This window comes from Condylura cristata, unplaced genomic scaffold, assembly GCF_000260355.1.
Source record: "Condylura cristata isolate star-nosed mole 26May11 unplaced genomic scaffold, ConCri1.0 scaffold00003, whole genome shotgun sequence".
NCBI lineage: Eukaryota > Metazoa > Chordata > Mammalia > Eulipotyphla > Talpidae > Condylura > Condylura cristata.
This window is the reverse complement of record NW_004567104.1, coordinates 51,124,443-51,147,980: the sequence shown is the minus strand read 5'-3', so window position 1 is coordinate 51,147,980 and position 23,538 is coordinate 51,124,443. Positions and strand designations below refer to the sequence as shown.

The 23,538-nt window shown below is 35.7% G+C and overlaps 2 protein-coding genes across 3 annotated transcripts in view; both read left to right on the top strand.

The window, feature by feature from the left end:
- The window catches only part of ARL13B (ADP-ribosylation factor-like 13B), a 45,103-nt gene extending 36,903 nt beyond the window's left edge, over positions 1–8,200 (top strand). For both annotated transcript variants that reach the window (XM_004675276.2, XM_012734236.1), the window contains exons 7-10: positions 1,799–2,024; positions 4,567–4,683; positions 5,612–5,680; positions 6,443–8,200. In XM_004675276.2, coding sequence (XP_004675333.1) covers positions 1,799–2,024; positions 4,567–4,683; positions 5,612–5,680; positions 6,443–6,519 — 489 coding nt within the window. In that variant the 3' untranslated portion in view covers positions 6,520–8,200. The remainder of the gene's footprint in view (positions 1–1,798; positions 2,025–4,566; positions 4,684–5,611; positions 5,681–6,442) is intronic.
- Positions 8,201–10,418: 2,218 nt separating this feature from the next.
- Positions 10,419–23,538, top strand: part of NSUN3 (NOP2/Sun domain family, member 3) — a 38,611-nt gene continuing 25,491 nt past the window's right edge. Inside the window, exons 1-3 of the mRNA XM_004675274.2 lie at positions 10,419–10,455; positions 11,241–11,350; positions 18,741–19,084. Coding sequence (XP_004675331.2) covers positions 10,441–10,455; positions 11,241–11,350; positions 18,741–19,084 — 469 coding nt within the window. The 5' untranslated portion in view covers positions 10,419–10,440. The remainder of the gene's footprint in view (positions 10,456–11,240; positions 11,351–18,740; positions 19,085–23,538) is intronic.

Sequence of the window (23,538 nt, the reverse complement as noted above, 5' to 3'; positions counted from 1 at the left end):
TGTTTGTATTACAGAGAAGTACCTTACATTTCTCTAATTTTACTACAGATAATAAAAAGTGAGACAATGGTTCCAGAATAGGCAGATTGAAAGAACAAATAGTGGCAAACCTAATGAAGTATGAATATTTATTTTAAGATAAAAGTAACACTTTAAATCTGAAGGAAAAGAAGGTTAGAACCTTTCTCACTTTGGGAGAAAAAGTGAAATTTTGAATATTGTATGTCAAATTAGATTTCAAAAGACTTAAGTTTATTTAAATTATTTAAAAGAAGAAGCTTAAAAATTTTAACAAGTAAATATAATTAAATATTTGTATATACATGGAAGAACAACTCTCAAATCAGGAAAATCAAGCCAAATGTCATAAAGTGAAAAGTATAGTGGTCTCAGAATTTATTTTTTTAAGATTTGTTTATGACAGGCCAGAGGTGCAGGGGCTGAGAGGATTCGCCAGAGACAGAGTGGGGATCCGGACAGGCCCACTGACTGAAATACACTGCTGAGGGGAGCAGCGGGCGAGACTGGAGAGCTCTGCCATGCCATGTGGATCAGCTCCGGGGCAGGGGATTGAACATGTACTGCAGTGGCTGTGGACAGCTTCATAGTGCCATAATTTAACCCCCTGTACTACCAGGGAGGGCCCTCAGAATAGTTATTTTTAAAGATCTGTTCTACAAAGTTAAATGCAAGAAGTCAGAAAGTCCAAACAAAACCCAAATGCATTTTGAAACATAGGACAAAAAAAGAGAACCCTTCAGAATTAGTATGAAAATAATGAGAGTCTTAACAGAAAATGGGTACTAGGTTACCATGAATTGTTCCATAGAGGGAAAAAAAAATAGCAACAGTATTTATCTTTACTAGTAATCAAAAAATGATTAAATAAACATGGGGTCTCCTTAGCCGTGCATAGGTTAAAGACATAGCACTATCAAGCTACTGCTAGCCACTGCAGCAAGAGTTTGGTCCCTGGGTCAGCCAGAGAGACCCACATGGCACAGCAGAACTCTCCTACCTTGCTTTCTGCTCCCCAGGATTCAGTCTCTGGTGAATCCTTTCACCTCCTGCACCTCTGGATTTTGTCTGTGGCATAAGTTTACTAGTTTTTCTGAAGGGTAGTTTGTAATACATCACATTTTAAAATGTGATTGACCTGTTAATCCAGGTAAGAATTCTAATGAACTAATTTTAAAATTATATTCTTTATAGCAACAATTTGATACTAAATCTCAGTCTACTACTGATTGGTAGTTGGTAAAATAAGTCATAATATAACCATTCAAAATGATAATAGTTAAAGTCTTAACAGCTAATGCTTATATAGTGGCATGAAATGACACATAGCTAACATTATCCTACCTATCAGATATTGTTCTAAAGCACTTCTTAAAGTCATTGACAAGGAAGAAAATTGTATTTTAAATGAAAACTTCAATTTTTTTTTTCAAGCAAGTTGACAAATAAGTATATAGAGTCAGTCCCATGTATCTGTTTGTGGGTAGTATATGTATGTGTGTGGGAGTAAACAAAACAAAGCACCTCTGTGTTAACTGTATACCAAATAATGGTCATTTCCAGCTTGTGGAATTACTGGATAATACTTATTTTTCTTTATGTTATTTGTGTTTTTTGAATGTTTGGCATCTGACATGTTTGCTACATTCAACAAATTATTTTTAAATAAAAATCACAGTGACCTCTGAAGGTACACAATGCTTCTTGATCATTTGATTTCTCCCTTAAAACTATCTTGAAATACAGTTGTTATATTAAAGATATATTTCATTTTTGTTAGAATGAAAAAAAGCTTGAAAAAGAAAAAAAGAAGCAAAGTAAGGATAAAGACTGTGATGGCTGTCCTCAGAGACACAGTGAGGAACACGAACAAATGGAGACTCAGAGCCAGATCAGTGATAGTAGCCAAAAAAACAATGAGCTTGGAATAGTGGAAAATTACAAGGAGGCCTTAACACAACAGCTGGAGAATGAAGATGAGACAGACCAGAGATCATCAGAATCAGGTGTTAAGTCTATTCATTTAATGCGTGTAAATATACATTACATGTGTATTATATAACTTTAATTACTTCATGTGTCATTTTCATAAAAAAGTGTATTTTGTCTTCAAATTATATACTTAGAATTTTTAGTCAATAATTTCCTAATTTAACACTTCTATTCATTATGCCTTAAAATGTAGATATTTGCAACTTTAAAGAATTTCAGCAAACAAAACCATTTTCAGAAATTTGGAATGTAGCATAGCTCCAGAGATCCTTAAAGTATATTTAATACCTGTAAGGCATTTTGTTGTTGCCGATGTTTTTACGCCTGTGGTTACAATCAGTATCATTTGAGTGATTTCTGTAGGGTCCAGAGATAGTTAACATTTAAAAATATTCATCAAATAGTTATTTTCTTTTTATTTTAAAATCATATAAAATCTCCCACTGACTATTCTTTTCTTTTCAAAATTGTTATGTTCATTTCTCTTGCTGTCATAGAATGACAGCCCGTATTTGAAAACTGACAATCTGGCATAGAATCCTGACTGTCCCATCTTCTAGATATGTGGTATATCTTCAGTCTTGGTTGCCTCATCTCTAAAGTGGAGATGTGTGTCATAATTTTTCACAGGGACTTTAGAAACACTACAGTCTTTCTAGCTCAGGGCAATATCCAGTGATCATTACTTCCCTGCCATTCCTAGTTAGTATGTTGGTTCCATTGTGTGTAAGAATTTTTGTCAGTATCAAGAGAGTTTTTGAAATTAAGATATCTATCACTGAGATGCAGATTAGGTAACATGGATATTTTGCTGTGTAGCCAGTGAGAAAATTTGAAAGTTAATTGTTTTGTAAGTTGGGAAGTTAGGACAGTCATATTCATTTCCATATAGCTCTATCAACAGGATTAAATGGAAAAGCGATTTAATATTTCTTCACAGTATATTGAAAGAACTCTAGAACTATATATTATTAAATAGAAAATTGATTTGGCAAGTGATTTAAAAATATAATGTAAGGATCTACAATAGTCATATAACTAAAATAATTACTATAGTTAACATATTTTTATACTTAGCAATATGATTTCAGATGGCTGGTAATGGTTTATACTCCTAGAGTATATTGTTCTCATTATAATGATGTGGAAGTTTGGAAAAGCTGAGTAGCTTGTTTATAATCAAACATTGTGTCTACCTAAGTTGAGACCCCCACTTTCCGTGTCTGCTGCACAACTACTTCTCTTTCATGACTGAAATACTGCCCTTTCTAAAGAATCCTTTGGTTCCATTACCTTTCTCTCCTTTCTCCCAGTTTTAAAGTTTACAGCTTCAGTTATAAAAATAAGTTTTTGTGGCCCTCCCTGGTGGCGCAGCACTGAGAAGCTGAAGCCACTTCCGCATGAGTTCGATTCCCGCCTGCTCGGGAGGTGACTACATGGCGTGGTAGACCTCTCCTGACCCGCCCGCTGCTCCCCTCAGCAGTGTACTTTGTAGATCTGCCTGTTCTGCTCCCCACTCTGTTTCTGGTGAAGCCTCTCGCCGCCCCTGAGCCTCTGGCCTGTACCCCAGTTCTGTATGCACAAATAAAATAAAATCTTTAAAAAATATAATAATAAAAAAAATAAGTTTTTGTTCCAATTGGAATAAAATGTTTCAAATGACACTTACTTAGAGAAACAGTCGTATTATAACTGTATTTCTCTTTGCTTTGTAGGCCTCACAGATGTTGGTTATTTCTTACATAATTCTCATTTTAGAAAATGTATTATGTGTGTGTATGTGTATACACACACAGAGTTAGCAGTTTGGGATTGTCAATTAAAATATTTCAATAACTTGAATGTTTGATTATTCAACTACTATGCAATCCTGATTTATATTATTGCAGTTTATATGTTAACAACATGGATGTCTTCAAACATTAAAATGTTTATATGTGCTTAAGTGACAGTCTGTAGATAGTCATTTTTATAAAGATCATAATTCACTTTTGCAGTGTCTACTAATGTGATTCACTTAAATATGGTTATACTGGGCATACCTTGTTCAGGGGTTATTTTAATGGGTAATGTCTTAAGATTTTACTGGGGTCAGTTTTTACATTTTAAAGCATTATTCTAGAATTATCCCTTGAATTCACTCTACATATCCTCCTGAGATAAATCAACACATATGCTCTTTGATCAGGCCATCTGTGTTTCATGGAAATCCTTGCAGTTAGAAGAAAATTATATTTACTTAATGTAACATTTGGCAAATATATGTTACTTTTGTAAATGTAAACTAACTGTACTCTGAACCAAAGATATAGACATTCTGCTGTTTGTGTAACATTCATTAATCATTCACTCCATAAACAATCATTTAAACAATTTATTCTTAGAGAAAGTGAGTTTCATTGTTAGTAATAGTTTGCTGAAGATCCATTTAGGTCTTCATGAAGTTACCAAATAGTAATAACAATAATAAGATCAATATTTAGTTTTGTTCTTTATTTCTTATTATTTAAGTTTTTTTCTCCAAAGTCATAAAGTTCCATCTTTATGTTCTTATAGATAATAGTAAAAAGAAAACTAAGAAGCTAAGAATAAAAAGGAGTCACCGGGTGGAACCAGTGAATACTGATGACTCTACTCCAAAAAGTCCAACACCACCTCCACCTCCTCCTCCGGGTGAGTAAATTGATACTGATGCAGAATTTAGACATTCTGCTTTAAACAATGGAGAACAAGAAAAAGAATTAAGTCATTTTTATTTGGTAGATTCATTATCTGTGACTGAAAAAGAAAGAATTCTTTGCTCTGCTTACTTTATTCAAAATTGATCATATCAATATATGTATTGCTTTTTTATATTTAGAAAACAATATTTACAAAGGAAAAAATGGTAAGAACTATAAGAAATCTTCCTAGAATGGATTCAAGTCCTATTTGAAGTGTTAGTACCCAGATTACTAGAAGAAGTTTAAGCTTAGTGAATGGATGGCTAACATGAGCTTTGAAAAAAACTGGATCTTTAATTTTTGAAAATTAATATTTAAACCAAATGTAGAAATTTCCCATTATAGTTCTGATATATGTATTGATTACTAGGTTGTTAAGAGGAAAATAGTGTTGCCTGTAAAGCACATACTGACACTGGGGTAATTATAATTTTTCATCACTGTGCATGCTACTTTAATTTATCAAACAATATCTAAATGACTGCATTTGCATTTAGCCCTGCTAGAAGGCTTTACATGTTAACATTATCCTCTGAGAATGATTTTAAGATTTATTTAAATCTCATAAACAGGTTTTTCAGCTCTTGTTTGGGGTTTGAATAATTAGTGGTTGAAGTTTATATTTATGATGGTGATGAAGATGCTTTATTTTCAGCTAAATAAAGGTAAATACAAATTTAGTGCAGAGGTTAACAATCTATAATTACACCTTTAAATAGAAACCATCACATAGATGTATGTCACTTTGCCACTGTGTCATTCAGTATAGTTGAGTTGAAGCTGAATGCTGTGCACATCTTGTCTAAGGAGGGAACCCTCTCAACAGACATAAAGACATGTTGTTTAACAGTGCTTTAAATGTTTTTCTTTTTCTTTAGTTGGCTGGGGAACCCCCAAAGTCACTAGACTTCCAAAACTTGAGCCTCTTGGTGAAACACGTCATAATGGTAATGCAAAAGGATCAGTTTTCGAATATCTGTACATATTGTTATATTCATTTATTTCTTCAGTCCTTTGACAAACTTTTACTTTGGGGCACCTTTCCAATCCACAACTATCCTTTTCCATTATACGTTTTTAAAATCTTTATTTTTATTCTTAAGTACATTTGACTTATGTGTAATTGGATTTGCTATTTACCTTAGAAAAGAGAGGTAAAAAAATCATAACTTCTGTTTATTATATACTTATGCAACTAATTATGAATAGGTAAAGTTTTTAAAATAATTTAATTTAAATATAATACGTATTTATTGTGTTACAAAACTTTTCCAGTATGTGCTCAATATACTTAACAATAGCACCGCGTTTTTGTTCCTTATCTGCTTATAAGATACCCGACTGCTGAATGTTAAGATGAAGTATATTGATCTTGGGTTTTATAAAAAAGTATGGTCAAATCTCTTTCACTAATGAAAAGGAAAGTAGGTATAACAAAAGTTTTAATAAAAATACTAGTTTTTAGTTTGTATTATCTCCATCTAACATGCTTATAGGTGACAATTACATATGCGTATGGTTTTCTACATATTTCTTTGGCTTTCATTTACGGGAAGTAGAAAAAAGAGATGCTAGATAAGGGTCTCTCTACCTATCAAATTCAACTGCCAAATCAGTACCTTAAAAGTATTGATTAGAAAATGAATTCTGTAAAAAAAATTCTTGATCTGCCATAACTATGGTGTTTTTGGTTTCCCTTCTTCACAAAGATTTCTATGGGAAGCCACTGCCGCCTCTGGCCATGCGACACAGACCTAACAGTGATGCCCATGATGTGATCTCATAACACAGGATGAAGTGGAGGACCTTCTTTCTCAAAGAAAAACTGAACTTTGATAACAGGAAAATGGATTTTGCTGGGCAAATGATTTCCATGCAGAGATTACTAGCCAAAGAACTGATTGATCTAATAATTCCTTACTTACATTTTTTGTGACTTATAAAAAAAAAAGAAGAAGAAAAAGAAATAAAATGCCAGCAGATGAAATAAGCATTTGAATCAAGTAAGGAAGATTTTGTGTTGATTCTGGTTTTTTCATCTGTGCACATGGGTATAGACTTGAAGGAAGACATCTTCAGAAAAAGAGCCAATGGACTCCGCACATTCTTTACTTTTTGTTTAATAGTCTATTTCTGTATCTTAAACATGTTTTGTAAGACACATGTGTATGGAGGAGAACTCTTGGGAATTTATAACTTAAATTTTTAACTTTTTATATTTTTCTAAAAATTTAGTTTTAAGAATTTAATTACTTTGGTATTGACTGCACTTTTCTATAATGCTTTATTTACACTGTGTTAGAAAAATGGAGTTGATTTACTTGACAAACATGAACTGTATACACAAGACATATTAATATGTCTTGAGCTATGTTTCATAATAGTTTGAAGTGTACATCCCAATTTGACCTGCTTTCAAAGTAACACCTTTTAAAAAATAGATTATCACATCTTTATTCTACAAATTATGTTTGGAAACACTACCCAAGAAGAGTGTTCAGTTATTTGGCTGTTTCTTTGCTGATAATCTAAATAAATGAAGGAAGTATGAAATACTTTTGACCTAAATTTTTTAAAATTAGAACTATTATGTGAGAATATTATAAGTCCCAGTAAACACCTATGTTAAGATATACACTTTCAGAGATCAAGATGTGCTCCTTCTAACTACCGTGTTTTATCAGAAGCTAGTGACTCTTAGGTTATTCTAATTTTTTCATGCCTTGAAATTAAAGGGAAAATTGAAAAGCTGCTGTAGGTCCAGAGACTTGTTCTTTACAACCTAAAAACACTAAAGCAATAAGAATAAAAATGCTAGCTTAAATTACTTTTATAAGTAATAATTCCAGAGTAATTTTTCAATTTAAAATAATGGCACTTTTCTTGCACTTAAGAGTAGTATCTATAGAATTTTCTTTTTGGCATTTAGATAAACTTTTAGATGCATATTTTAAATAATAGATTCATAATATTATATTTAATTGAAAATATACATCAATATCAAGACTAAAGAGCATAATTCTTTCATCAATTTTACCTTGTTAAAATTGGCCAGGTTGATAACTTAAACTAACAGTAGACTGGTATCTGATATTAATATGTAATTATTTCTAAGGCAAATTTGTATGATTATTTATAATGTGTCAGAACATCACATTTTGTTCACGTTTAAATACCTTAAATTTTCATTAATCAGGCGACGTACTACTCTAGTCAGCATCATATATATATACATAATTTCTTAAGAGTTTTATTCATGGGACCTGCGTGGTGCACTCAATAAAAAAGCTTTATATCTACTTCAGGTATAAAATCCCTAACAACTTAAATATGATAGGATACTGAAATATTAGGAAAAGCAAAACAGGAAGACAGGATTTAGACTTAGCATTGATTTTAGAGAAGAGAGTTTCTTTGTTTTGGTTCATTTTATAACATCTACACTTGTTTATTTTTTAAAAAGTACTTTTACTATGTTTTTAATTTTCATCTAACTTGAGACTAAATACAAAATTTTATAAAAACTTTTGTCTCCTCTCATGATTATTATAGTGTACAATAATTAATGAATTCATTTAATAAAAATAATTTTGAAATTAAATATATGGTAAATGTAATAAATGTTTTATATATCTCTCCAAATTTTAATTTGTTTTTCTAAGGCATTCTAAAATGCTTTAAAAGCTGTTTTATAAATCTAAGTAACTTTTAACAACTAAATGCCTATTTTGTTATATGATAACATTTTTTATTAATCATCATGAATTATGCCATTTTCATACAATAAAAATAATTTAAATCAATATTTTGTTCTCTTCATTAGATTTGATGAGTTTAAATTATTTCTTTTGGGTAATAGGATAGGATTTTTAAGTTATAGCTATTGACAGACATTTTAAGTTACTAATAGTCTAATGTAGTATTCTCATGCATTTTTTGTTATTATAAACATATTTCTCTCCACTTTTTATTGTGAGAAAGAATGTTGTCATTTGGAAATCATACCAGTATTATATCCTTTCATTTTACTATTCTAGAAGACTTGCTTTCATTTAAGTTAGACCTACTGACCGAAAGATAGTTTTTATTCTTTTAGAAAATAATTGTCTTGATGTATAAAACACAAATATATATGACATGTATACAATTACTGCTTACAATTGATTTCAAGCCTAAAACTATGCAAGAAAGCAGCATTAGAAAGGTTGCAACTGGGAATAGTGAATTTTTAAGGGTTATTTAATGTGCATATTCCTCAAAATTTTAGACTTTGTAACTTGGGCTATTTTATAATAAGAAAACAAATTTATAGTTTTGTAAATATCATTGAAGTGCCATTTTCCTGCAAGTTTAAATTAAATGCTCCTGTGTCAAATGAAGACTAGAACTCAATCTGTAAAACCATCTGTGAATAGCCAAAACATATTCAAATATGAATTATGCCATTATATTTGCTGATTGCTTATTTAAGCAATAATAAGCTTATAGTTCTTTTGCTACAATATTTACCTTAGGTTATTCACTTACTCACATGCCTCTCTAAATTAGTCCATTGCTTCCAGGTACAAAAGCTTATAAAAAGTGAAACTGTACAAATAAAGCCACAAGTTATATACTTCATTATCCGTGATTTTTTTGATACCCAAACTTTTTTGCTAAGTATACTTTATAGTTGAAATATGCTAATACTATTTATCAAAAAATAAATCCCAGCTGATACAAAGAGTAAGTTTCAGATATTTCAATATTTGAAAACTTACATTAAATTATGATATAAATTTTCAAAATAAAAACATTCGCTTTGTAAACAAAAACAGAACACTGAAAAAGTCAGAACTTCCTTCGATTCTTTGTCGTTTTTTTTCCCCTCTGTGTACACCTTTCTTCTTTATAAGGACATCATTAAATACTCCCCTATAAAGCATTGAGTTTCTCTGAAAAAATTGCTGACAGTAGTTACAAATATGAAGAATGACACCAAAAAAAGTAAGTAAACTGCTATTTCTAGCAGAAATGATACCTTTCAGAGTAGCAGTAACACTACCCCAGTGAAGAGTGGTGAGAAGCGATTGTGAACAGTTTAGTCTTGAGAAATAATGATCAGAATATGATGATCATGCTGGTGTAAATAATTGACAACAGCAAGTAACATTTGGGTATTTACTGTTTCTGAATCTTTGCTAAGCAATCGACTTACTTACATATCCCAGTTTGGCATAAGTAGGAAATGCCTGGCCATTTCTTTATTCACATTCATCTGTTTTATCTTGAGTTCTATATTTCTGAGCTAACAGGGACGATCATATTTGATAGGTTAGTTCAGTAGCTAGCTTGGCCTTTGTGAGCAATCTAAAACAATGAGCACACACCAAAACCCAAAGGTGTTAAGTTTTCATTCTTAACACACACAGTAATTTTAGTGGGAGGCGTGGCTTTCTAGCTTCTGCCGCCCAAGGCTCCGCCTACGAGCCCCGGCCAAGCTCTTGGACGTCAACTCCTCCTCCACCAGACACTAGGGCGACGAATTTGCGCGTGCCTCTCGCGGGACTAGGCTTTCCGCGAGAGCTCGATAACCCCGGCCAAGAGCTGTGTCTCGCGACAAGATGAACCGGAAGAACGTGGGGGCACTACGAATTCCGGCGTGATCCGGAAGTCGTGCAGATTTTTAGATTGCGGAGGTTTTCGATACTCTGCGTCTCGGAAAGACATGATGTTGACCAGGGTGAGGGCAGGAAACCAGGGAGCCGACTGGCCACCTCTGAATGGAACGAGGCTTTTATTTATGGGACCGAGGTGGCCAGGAGAGGGGGCTGGGAAGGGAAGCTGGCGAGCTCCGGGTACTTCGGCTTCATTGACCCCAGCCCTGGCGTAAAGCTGAGTGCTCTGACGCTTGCTCTTAAGCGGTCTTGTTGGTGCTGCTTTGGGTGACTCTCCACCGCCCCAGTCAGCGTGTCCCCGCGATCCAACCCGCAGACTTGGTGCCAACTCCTTTCAGTTTTGAGCAAAAGCTAGCTTATACACCCTGGGAGATTCGGTGTCTGGTACATAAGTCCTCGTTCAGCTCTTCTTGAATGAGTGTGAAATCGAATTGCAAGGACATTTCCAGAAAAAAAGCTAGTGACTTTCCCGAGTAATTTTTTCTTTTCTTTTCTTTTTTTTGCAACAGTCTTTGATTTACACAAATCTTTCCCATATGCTGTTTGCCCAGTTGTCCCTAATGTTAACATATGAAGTAATTTATTTAAATTATTTTGTTCTTCTGACAGTTGCCTGTGTTATCACCAATAGATTCTGCTTTAACTTTTGCTCACATTTGACCTATGTCTTGCAGAAACCCTCTTTTTTCCCATAAGAGAGTATTCTAATACAATAAATTATAATCTTTTTACAAGTGAGGTACTGCTCCCCCGCCCAAGAACTACTTATCTAAAAGTTATTATTTTACCACTGTTAATGTTCAGGGCCAATGAGTAGGTGTGTATCAGCAGTTTTTTCTTATCATCGTAGCTGAAAGCAAAATCAGAGAGGAAGCTCGCAAAACAGATATGCAAAGTTGTGTTGGATCACTTTGAAAAGCAATATTCCAGAGAACTTGGAGATGCCTGGAATACAGTGAGGTTAGTATAATTCATCTTGTGTGATGCTTTATGATAGAACATAAGAAATAACCCTGTTGGGAGAGGAGTGTTGTAAGGATAAAAGGTAATAGCATCTAAACCTGGTTGTCCTTTTCTACTAAGATTATAGAAGGTAAGATGTAAGAGGAACTAGATTGAGTCAGGGCAAGATGGAAAAGGAAAAAAACACTGTCGTGATTGTTAGCAAAAATTGTTATGCATCTGCCTTGAGCATTTGCTTTTTTCAGGAATTAACAATGCCTATCTTTTAAAAAAGATTTAACACTTTTGAGGATCTTTTTCACTAGTTTCTATACTTCAGAAGATAATGCAACGCATCCTTACCTTGCTTCATTTTAGTCATTTGGTGATCACATTTCCTCCCTATTATCTGTGGCTACTCTTGAAGTTGGGGACATTTTCATAAGGGGGGAAATAGTACATGGCTAACAGTATCTGGAACATAGGCAGGCAGTTCTTACCTCTTTTGGGATGAATACAAGAACTTCTCCTTCACAATAAAATTTTTTAAAACATTAAATCTTGGGCGATAAAGAGGTGGTTGTGAAATAATTTAAGGGCAAATTAAAGTGTTTAGAAACTTGTAGATGCTGTCATATGAAAATGTTGTTTAGAGTTGTGGTTTTTATTTTCAAACCACAGATTTAAAAATGGATGTCTTCTACCACAGAGAAGAATGAATGGTGAAGTGTATAATAAATTCATGAGGTTTGCAAGGCACTGAAATAGAATGTCCAAATGGCCAGACACCACCTGCATGTTTATTATGTGCCAGGCATTACTTACTTTCATGTGATTCTCAGAACAAACCTTTGAAGTTTCTCATTTTTCACCTGAGAATACTGCATAGAGGATAACTAACCCAGTTTTACTCAGCTACTAAGTGGCAGTGCTGGGATTTATGCCCAGGTGCTCTGACTCAAAATTCCTATTGCTAATCCCTAGACTATATGTCTCTCTTGCCTAGCATGAAATTAGGCACACTTGGATGACTTAAAAAAAAAAAAGATTTCAAGAGGTATATTGTCTTTACATTTTATGGTAATCTGACTACTTATGCCCTGTAATGAGTTATTTTTCTATTTAATGTACTCAGACAGATTTATAAATTATTATTTGACCCTAAACAAAGTGAGCAGTGAACCTCAGATCCATTTAATTAGCTGTGCCTTCTGCTTCATCTACCTTTTTGTGGAGTTTTCATGGTAATTTAAGTTTTGCATAAACGTACTAAATTTGCCATCGGCAAAATGAAAGCTTTCTCAGGATAGATGTCAGAGTCTGAAAGGTGGGAAGGGGAAATCAGGACAGAAATGGTGTTTCTGTTTTTGTTTTTTAATTGTTTACCTGTAAGACATACTGCTGTACTAGTGTAATCTGTTTACTTCCAGGGAAAGGCAAGTGCTTTTGTGTACTACCTAGAAAGTAGTTCACTTAGTATTTTTATTTTTCTTTATAATGGGGAAAATTTAGTATTTATTTTAATAGCAAATACTAGTCTTTCTTGCTGAGTCACCCTCTTTGCTCTTTAAAGTTGACATTTCTCCTGCTTTGGTGTTTGCTCTTCTTTTTGCTTACATCTTGCCCTGCAGTTGAGTTCATTTGACATGACATGAAACTGACCTCAGAATGCTATCATCTCAAGCTGTGCTATCTTTCCTAAGCTTTAGCTCCATACTTTTAAGTGTTTGCTGGTAACTTCACTTGCCATGAAGATAGGCCATACAGAAAGTCAAATATTCCGGCCTCCCTGCTGGCAGAGTTGAGTCTCAGCACTGTGAAGCATCCACAGTCTGTCCAGGGAGCTGACCCACATGGCACAGCAGACCTCTTCTGTCTCTCCCACCGCTCCCCTCAGCAGTGTATTTCAGTAGATCTGCCTGTTCTGCTCCCCACTCTGTACGTGGTGAATCCTTTCACTCTCCACCCCCCCACCACCTCTGGCCTATACCCTAGCTCTTGTATATATAATTAAATAAATCTTAAAAAAAAAGTTGAACAATGAGATTTATTGTGGGGGCCTGTGGACTGAGTATTAGTTTGACCTCTGACCTTTAGATAGACAGTAGTGAGGATGATTCAAATGAGCTTTCAACCATGTCTGTGTGACTAAGTCCCAATAAAACCTAGACACTAAGGCCTCTCTGGTTGGCAGAGTATTGCCATGCTTTGCAGGGAAAGGGGATCTTAGTCCAGACATCTACTGGGGTACAGCTGCATGCTTTGGACAAGTCATCCACTTATTGACAATTTACTGAGTGTTTATATACCAGACCTTGTGCTAAACACTGGGTTTTCAAAGATGGATTTTTATATAACCCACCTTCTATATGAGGGCAGAATTACTTGAAAATTATTTTTCTCTATAGAAAGTTTTGTGTACTTTGTAGAAGTAATAGCAACAAGTGATCCCATCTCAATATGGCTTTTCTGTAAATCTCTCTCTATATAAACACTGCCCCCATTAACCCAGAGTTCACTTAGTTCACATATTAGAAGAGACAACTGCAAAATCTGCAAAGAGGGTGGAGTGGAATTGTTCAAAAAAATAGAAATGAACTTGTATATAAATGTTTCTTTTGTCCTTATGTTGCTTATACATATTTTTAACTTTAATCTGAGCAAATCTATGTTCAGTAGTAAATTACAGCCTCCTTTAATCAGAGGTTAGAAAAATCTAGATGAATCTTTTTCTCTACCATGTGTGCTGCTGTGAGGGTGTGGTGTCCAACGTTGGAAGTGTCTGCACACACTTCCTCTCAGAGCCTTTATTTCCACCAGAAACACAAACTTCCTATCTGAGGTAATTTAGCTGCTAATAGACATAGATTGTCCTTTGTAAGCGACAAGGGAGAAAAAAAAAATGCCAAGAATAAAAGATTGGGTCATCATTAGAATTTCTGAAGAATAAGATTAAAATGTCTAGAAACTATACTTTGATGCAGCTCCTTGAATTGCTTTATTCTTATTATAAACCAGACTTTAGAATGGTTGAATGTTTGCCCTCTAGTGGATAGTCATGACAATCAAAAGAGAGCTGTGGGTTTTTCACCATTAACATTTAAATTGGCTTTATAATTTATACCAGTGATGCTCAGCAATTAGTAGATAAAGTATTTTTTTACATGCATTTTCTTACCAGCATTATTTTCTTTTTTTTAAAGATTTATTTATTCATACAGAACTGGGGTACAAGCGAGAGGTGCAGGAACAGTAAGAGGCTTCACCAGAGACAGAGTGGGGAGCAGAACAGGCAGATGAACCAGGTTCACTGCCGAGGGGAGCAGCAGGCGGGTCAGGAGAGGTCTGCCATGCCACATGGATCACCTCCGGGCTGGGGATCAAACTCGCACTGAAGCAGCTGCTGTCAGCTTGCAGTGCTGCGTCCCAACCTGTATTCATTATTATATAGGAAGATATAAAAGAGAATAGAAGAATAGGCGAAAATAAAATCACAGAAAAGTTGTATGAAAATATACTAACTATAAAGAATTTGCAATTTTTCAAGGAATACATTCATTTATGGATATATAAAAAGTACTCATTCCATTGAGATGCATATCTGCTTTACCTCTTAATATTTAATAATTATCAAATTTATGTTACTTTGATTGATTTTTAATAAATCAATCCAGAATTTGCTGTTTTATTACACAGGGTTGTAGGACTACAGGGAAAACAAATTTAATATGTGCATGTGGCAGAGAAGTATGATAAGGTAATAAAAGAAGGATTTCAAGCACAAAAATATGTAAGAATAAAGTTATATGGGGAAATAGAATATAAATAAAAGGGAAAGGAACTGTAAAATTTCTACCTATTAAATAGGAGTCAGCCCATGAATTTTTAAATGGACAGTGATGGGTAGGAAAATCACTGATTTTTAAGTTCCATTGGCTACATTTTAAAAACGGCTGGTTTATACTTTAAAATGTCAATTTTTAAAGTATGTTGGAAATTACACCCTTATCCATTTGATTAAGATTTTGATGTCAACTTAAAATGTGCCAGTGGGTACATAGATTTTTTTCAAATTGGTACCAGTAGATGTACTAATAAAACATTTACAGGTGACTGATTTTATGGGCTCTAGTTCTGTTGGCTGCTGGTATATTGAACTTCTGGCCTTAGAGACCAGTAAATGGAGCAGCTTTAGACTCCTCATGCATCTTGTGAGGTGGCTGGAGTTAGGCGTCTGCTAATGCCTTTTTGAGTTCATTGTGCACTGCCTCTGCCATCTCCGGACTACTTGCCCACCCATCGAGATTCAGACTTGAGGAACTACTGGCCTTCCACCCCCAAGGCAGCAGCCTGGGGGTTGTGTGTATTGGTGGGGTGAGGCCACTGGCAGGCAGGTGCAGGGATTGCTGAGACCCACATAGGTAGACAGCCTGGTTTCTCAGGATTGGCAGGCAGCCTGAACCACCTCAGTCATCCCTTCATTGAATTGGTACCAGTGTAATTGCTCATGTAGGCAAAGTGTGGCAAGCAGACCCCATTGTCAGAGCCTTTGTCAGAGACAATAACCGTTTCAGGGAGGCCAGATCTACTAGTGGCAGCTGAGAATACTGCGGCCCTCTCGCTTGAGTACCACTACTTCTGCAGAATTAGCAAAATCCTGGCTGGATTTTGAATCAGTTACTTCTGCTGATCAGGGAGGTGGCCTTGGGTTAATTGCCAACTTCTGTGAGCCTCAGTTACCTAACTTGTAAAGTGGGGGTAACACCTGCCTCACGTTTATTGTAGTTAAATGAGATAGGCATGTAAACATGTACATAGTAAACATCAAATAGGTTGTTTTTCTTACTATTAATATTAGGGTAATGGAGAGAAAGTAGATTGAGTGGTAGGTAGAATGGCGATAAAGCCTAGATCACCCCCCACCCCCACCCCAGAGGTGACTAGGAGCATCATTCAGTCTTCATTGGATGAAAAAAGAAAGGTCACTCTATCTCCATCCATGTTGCTGCAAATGTCATGAGATTATCTTTTTTGATTGCTGAATAGTAGTCCATCGTGTGTATATACCACATCTTGATCCTTTAGGTTATTCCTACATCCTGGCTAGTTAGTTGTGCCGTAAACATAGGAGTGCAGCTTTCATTTTGAATTAGTGTTTTTGTGCACATTGGGTAGATACCCAGCCGTGGAACTGCTGCATCGTGTGGTATATGCATTTTTAGTCCTTTGAGGGACTTCCACACTGCTTTCCACGGGACTGACCATCTGGATTCTCAGCAGAAGTGTAATAGAGTTCCTTTACTTCCCACACTCTCATTAACATTTATTGTTCTTTATTTTGGTTGTGTGTGTGTTTTATATATATATATGGGCCATCCTCACAACTGTGAGGTGATATCTCATTGTGGTTTTGATTTGCATTTCCATAATGGCAAGTGATATTGAACACTTATTTGCTTTTTATTTTTTTTAGGTATCATTAGATTGTGACATATAAGGCAGTTCTCGTCAACAAAAGTACATATATAAAGTACATATATGTTTGCCTTCTTTGGAGAAGTGCCTATTTAGTTCTTCTGCCCATTTTTAAATTGAGATGGGGGGTCACTGAATTGTATTAGCTCTTTCTCTTTGTAGATCTTTCATATCTGTTCCTTGTCAGATGTGCACATATTTTCTCCCATTTCATAGGAGGTCTCTGCTGTGGTTACTGTCTCTCTAACTTTACAGAAGCTTTTTAAATTTGATGATGTAGGTCTACTTGCTTGTGTTTGCCTTTGTTCTCTTTGCTGCTGGGGATGAACCTACGAAGTGTTTTTTTTTTTTTTTTTTTAGGTTTATGTCATGGAGTGTTTTGCCTATGTTTTCTTTTATGTATTTTATGGTCTCAGGTCCTACATCCAAGTATTCACCGATTTTGAGTTGATTTTTATGGAGTCCATTATTAAAGCAGTGTTTCTCAAAGTGTGGTTCTGGGGATCAGTAACATAGTATCACCAAGAACTTGCTAGAAATGAAGGTTGCTAGGTTCACATCAGACATACTGAATCAGAAAGTCAAGGGGTAGGACCCAGCAGTCTTCTGCAAGACTATTAAAGGATCTATCTATCGGAATGGCTGAAACAGATATAACAGCTCATCTGATCCAGCATCACAGTAAAGCCACTGAAAGGAGAAAGCATTTTCACATATTAGCCCCCAATTGAAATTCACATGGCACACTTCCAGTCACAGGTGTTAACATTTCAATCCAACCATTCCTCACACAGCCAACTCCAGGGTGAGCAGCAGCTGGAATTTATTTAATTGACCATGGTTAATGAGGCTTCCAAATAACTCAGCTAGAAAGGTCAGTTAGTAAATAAATTAAATATTTCCTGCTGTATCATCTGTCAGTTGATGTGAGTTTCTGATTGTCAAGAAATGCAACTGTTAAACCAAATAAAAAATTAGGAAGGCAAATCTGCTAGCAGGGGAAGGCCTGCTCCATCAATCCATAAGTGGTTTTAAACCATTCTGGGTTTTGTATCATTTGAGCCACTGATCGCCTAATTAACTCCGTTAGTGTAGAGTTCACTGTAGTTAGCCTTCCATAGTTTTAATTTCATAAGAGGAAAACTATAGCACTCACTCTTAAATACATTTTGATGATAGTACTTTCCCCTCCAATATTAGTCTCTGGTTTTAAATTTTGCCTAAGAAAAACACTCGTGTACAAAGAGTGATAGACTAGTCTATTTTGGCAGATTTGAGGTAAAGGCAGGCCATGTTTTTATGGCAAGATATCCTTCAGGGAGCTAGTTGGCTGAGGCATGTGAGATATTTCCTTTTTATGCAACATTTAAGGGGACCCTAAGACTTGACGATTAAGATAAATAGTGTTACAGGCCCTCCCTGGTGGCGCAACAGGTTAGGATGCAGCGCTACAAGCTAGCCGCAGTGGCTTCAGTGCGAGTTCGATCCTTAGCCCCAGAGGTGATCCATGTGGCATAGCTGACCTCTCCTCTCGCCTGCTGCTCTCCTCAGCAGTGTACTTCGTTCATCTGCCTGTTGTGCTCCCCACTCTGTCTCTGGTGAAGCCTCTCACCCCTCTGCACCTCTGGCCTGTACCCCAGTTCTATATGCATAAATCCTAAAAAAAAAAAAAGATAAATAGTATTTCAATGACCCAAGTTAATGTAGAATAATAAAATATCAAAGTTTTTAAAAGAAAGACAGGATCATAACATCCTGCGTTGAGCTTTATTGGAGCCTGAAGCACAAGGAGAATGTAATACTACTGACCTTGCCCTGAAAGCCACAGGTAAATTAAGTATAAAAGTAGGATCACATTCGTAGGACAGATGAGTAGCTTGAAATTACATTGGTGTATATGATACTAATATTGCTTTTCATTTTCTGTGTCTAGGGATATACTGACATCTCCATCATGCTGGCAATATGCTGTCCTTCTTAACCGATTCAATTATTCTTTTGAACTGGAAAAGGATTTACACTTAAAGGGCTATCACCCACTATTTCAAGAATCTTTTCCCTACTGTCCTAAGTCTGTAAAATGCTACCTTACCAGAACTCCTAGACGAATGTCTTCAGAAAGACACCAAGTTGGAAATTTAAAAAGATACTATCTGCTGAATGCTGCCTCTCTTCTTCCGGTACTGGCTCTGGAGTTAAGGGATGGAGAGAAAGTTCTGGATATGTGCGCTGCTCCTGGAGGCAAATCCATAGCTCTGCTGCAGTGTGCTTATCCAGGTATTGTGCTTTTCCTTCAGTACAAGCTTTAACTAGCTGGATGTTACAAAATACTTCTGAGGTATCTGAGCAGAAATGTAAGAATGAGTTTCAGATTTTGAACGTCTGAGACAGGACAGTATGGAGAAGAATGGAAATTTTAACTGAGGAAATCAGTGTAAATAACATCTTTTTTCCAGGTACTTTATCTCAGAGTGAATTAGAAACAAACCTGCATTTTATGAACACAAATTTGCCGGTAATATGAATTCTGGTAAGCCATTGACAAAAGGAATTATTTGTTTGTTTATTTACTTTTGGTATCATTAGATTGTGAGGAATTAAGGCCGCCCTCTCAAACAAAAATATAATGCAAAGTACACATATAATATTAAGTTTTTTGAGTAGGTTCTTTAAAAAGTAGAAACAAGCCCTCCCTGGTGGCTCAGTGGGTTAAAGCACAGCACTAAGAAGCTAAAGCCACTTCAGCACGAGTTCGATCCCCAACCCGGAGGTGACCCACATAGTGTGGCAGACCTCTCCTGACCTGCCTGCTGCTCCCCTCAGCAGTGTACTCACACTGCCCCTGCACCTCTGGCCTGTACCCCAGTTCTGTATGCATAAATAAATAAATCTTTAAAAAAAGACAAAAATAGTAGAAACAGCTGAAATTAATTTTGGTAATGTATTATAACTTGATATATACAAAATGTTATTTCAATAAGTAATCTATGTAAAAATTATTAATGAGGTATTTTATATTTTCATCTTCTAAATTCTTCCAAATCAGTATGCATTTTACACTTAGAGAACATTTGCATTTGTACCAGCCACATTTTATGCATTCAGTCACATGTGTCTAGTGGGTATAGGATTGGCTCATGCTGCTCTCTAAAAGCTTTTACAATGGTTTTTTGAAGTAACTTACTAATAGTGCAAAAATGATGCAATGTATGTAATAAGGGTTTTTTGCATAATAAGCTTTTTTATAAGTATCTGTTGAAAATATTGAGACAACTTTCATCAAAAATTATTTTCTGAGTAAGAAAATGGGACTTTTTAAAAAAATTATTTCAGGTTTTCCTGGATAAATAGTTTGGCTAGATGAGACAGGGTACAGTCAGTTCTGTCTGGATTTTGTTTCTTAGAGGTTTGTTTTTACAAATGCAAATGATGTGGCTCACATAGATAAGGTGGTGGAGATGGTTGGTGGCTGTAATGCTGCAGTAGTTCTCTAGTTATTTAAACATCTGAGTTGTAACCCCAGATTGCATAGTTACCTGTTATCAAACTTTACATTAAGCTTATTAGGTGAGCTCTTGTTAGGTCCATTTTTTGCATCTTGTTGAAGTAAAGGATTGGAAACCATCTCAATTACAAAATGCTGTATTGTCTAGTTGTTAGGTTCATTCTGGGCACTGACATGAGGAACTGCCCTTGGAGGAGCTTTGGAGGCATGGCTCCTTGTAATTGGATTCTGGGTGGGTGGGTGGGAAGGGACACTGTGAAAGGAGATGCCATGGTCTCTTCCTCTAAGGAGGTGCTGATCTGAAAATGAATCCTTTTGAAACTGTCTAAATCCCACTACCCTTAGAAGGTGCTTGTGTAGCTCCAAGTTAGGTATAACCCATTTGGAAGATGAGCTAACTTATAGCTTCTTTTGAGAGTTTTTCTGTTGAAGTAGATCATAATTTTTTTTTTTTTTTTTTAGATTTATTTATTTGTGCATACAGAACTGGGGTACAGGCCAGAGGCTCAGGGGCGGCGAGAGGCTTCACCAGATACAGAGTGGGGAGCAGAACAGGCAGATGGACGAAGTACACTGCTGAGGGGAGCAGCTAGCGGGTCAGGAGAGGTCTGCCGCCATGTGGTCACCTCCGGGGCAGGTGGGGGTCGAACTCATGCAGAAGTGGCTTAAGCAGAAGCTGCGCCACCAGGGAGGGCCAGATCACAAAATTTTTTATGAGAACTGTGAATTGATTTCTACTAAGCATTAGTACAAATATATCAGTTAATTTTCTGTTTCAGAAAAAACATTCTGTGTGTTTAAGAGTTGTGTTTAAAACTTACACAAGCTTGCTGTTTTTTTATGTAAGCAATCACAACAAAAGAAATTATTTTATAAGGTTATTTTTATAACTTGAGGTGAAATTTTATGGAATTGTGTACAAGAAGTTTTTGTTTTTACTTGCATTTTTTCTGTGGTGACAATATGTATATTTTGACTGTCACCTCAATTTTGAATATAGAATTTTTAGTAGTGTAAAAGATGGAAGAGAAATATCAAACTTGGGTACCATTTTGAAGAGAGCACGTTTTAATCCTAAATTAGCCTCATTATTTAGCAGGCTATAAATAATTTACATGTGAGGTAGGGAAGGTGATTTGATTGAGTCCAAAAACAAACTGATATATTCTAGGAGTTTGAAGTGGGGAGAAATCTTCCTGTTCTCACATCAAGGGCAATGAACTACAGGCAGTATTCCAAGTAAAATAGCTTTTCTCTAAGTAGGACTAATGATAATGGTTTACTAAGAAGTACAGATGTCTTCCTGCTGCTGCTCAAAGCCCAAATGAGGTTAGCAACAGTGCTTGAATTTGAATGCAGAAGCAATGCTAATCAAAGCTTTTAGAAGCAAAACTTGAAATGAGGCCTGCCCAGAGTGCATGTTTGTACACCAAATTTCTTTAGATTAGTAGTGGCCTTTGTTCTGGGTTAAGGGCCCATAGCTTTAATGATGTAATAGTTTATATTTTAGGATTACTAAAAATGAGTCTACTTCTTGGTCTGTCCAGCTTCTCCCATCTGATAGCAGAGATAGATGTGTTGTTTTGTCAGCACATCCTCTCTGTTGATAGGGAAAAAGCAAGCAAATTTGATTGTTAATAGATAAGCATTAACATACTAAGAATGACCAGGCCTATTGGAGTGGCTTAATCACTTTTCTTGCTGAGCTCTAAATCCCTCCAGGCCTGAAATTCTCTTTGCTGTCTACCTTTTTGCCATCTAGTTTGCTGCTAGTGAAGATTATAAAAACTCCTTTATTCCTCTTTAGTCTTTTGGTACTGTATTTTAAGAATGATTTATTTCTAGGAAATAGAACCATAACTACTTAATATTAACATTATTATCAGGTAACAAGCTTAAAGCATTGTATGCAGTTCAGAGACACAGGATCACACATCCTCAGATTCCTGTCCCCACCCCACACCCACCACCTAGCTACCCACAGTCCTCTGCCATCATCCTTTGTGCCCTCACCCCACTGTGTTTTTCCTCTCCTATTACAGCCTCAGTTCCAGTGAGATTTCTAGGGTTTACTATTGGTTTGGTTGTGTCTGATCCTTTGTTTTATTCCTCTATATTTCCACATGTAACTGAAACCATCTGGCATTTGTCTCTGCCCTTCTGACTGACTTTGCTTTGCATAATCCCCTCCAGTTCCATCCATGTTGTTGAACTTTCAGAAGTACATTTTTTTTTATTGCTGACATTCATCTGGGGTTAGGTTGATTTAACTGACTGTTATAAATAGGACTGCAATGAACATAAAATATATATCCCTTTAAATAATTTTTTTTGGCATTCTTCAGGTGGATATCTAGAATTGGAATTGCTGAATCACACATAGATCTGTTTTAGCAAAACCTCAAAATAGTAATTTTGAGAAACCTCCATACTGTTTTCCAGAGAGGCTGGACCAGCTTACATTCCACCCACAGTGTGCCGGGATTCCTTTCTCTCTACACCGAGGCCTGCACTTCTCTTGTTTGATATGCTGTAGATGACACTTTATTGTGGTTTTGCTGATAAGTGATGGTCAGCATTTTTTCATGTGCCTGTTGGCCATTTGTATATCTTCTTTGAAGAAAACCTGTAGGGCTCATTTTATGATTGGGTTATTTGTGTTTTGTATAGTTCTTCATAGAGCTTGGATATCAGCCTTTTGTCAGATGTATAGTATACAAATATTTTCTCCCCATCACTTGGAGGTCTTTTGTTTTGCTGATGGTTTCTTTTGCCTTACAGAAGCTTTTTAGTTAGATGTACTCCCATTTGCTTTATTTTGTGTTTCTCTTGCCTTTTGAGAAAAAGGCATAGGCTTGTGAGTGTTATATGTGTTACTACATATAAAATCTAAGGACAGTGTCTAGCATATAACACAAGGAGTTGCTGATCTGAAAATGACTCCTTTTGAAAGTGTCTAAACCTGACTATCACTTAGAAGGTGGTTGTGTGTCCTCAAGTTAGGCATAATACATTTGGAAGAGAGCTTATTAATATCTTCTCTTGAGAATTTTCCTGTTGAATTAGATCACAAATGCAGTTTTCCTCACTGCACTATACTTGTTCTCTCATTCCTCCAAATCTTTGCACACCTGACAGGTACCACTTACCTACCTTTTCTGCTGTTAACTCCTTTTCATCCTTTAGGTTTCGGCTTAGGAATCATCTTTTTTGGAAAGACTCCCTG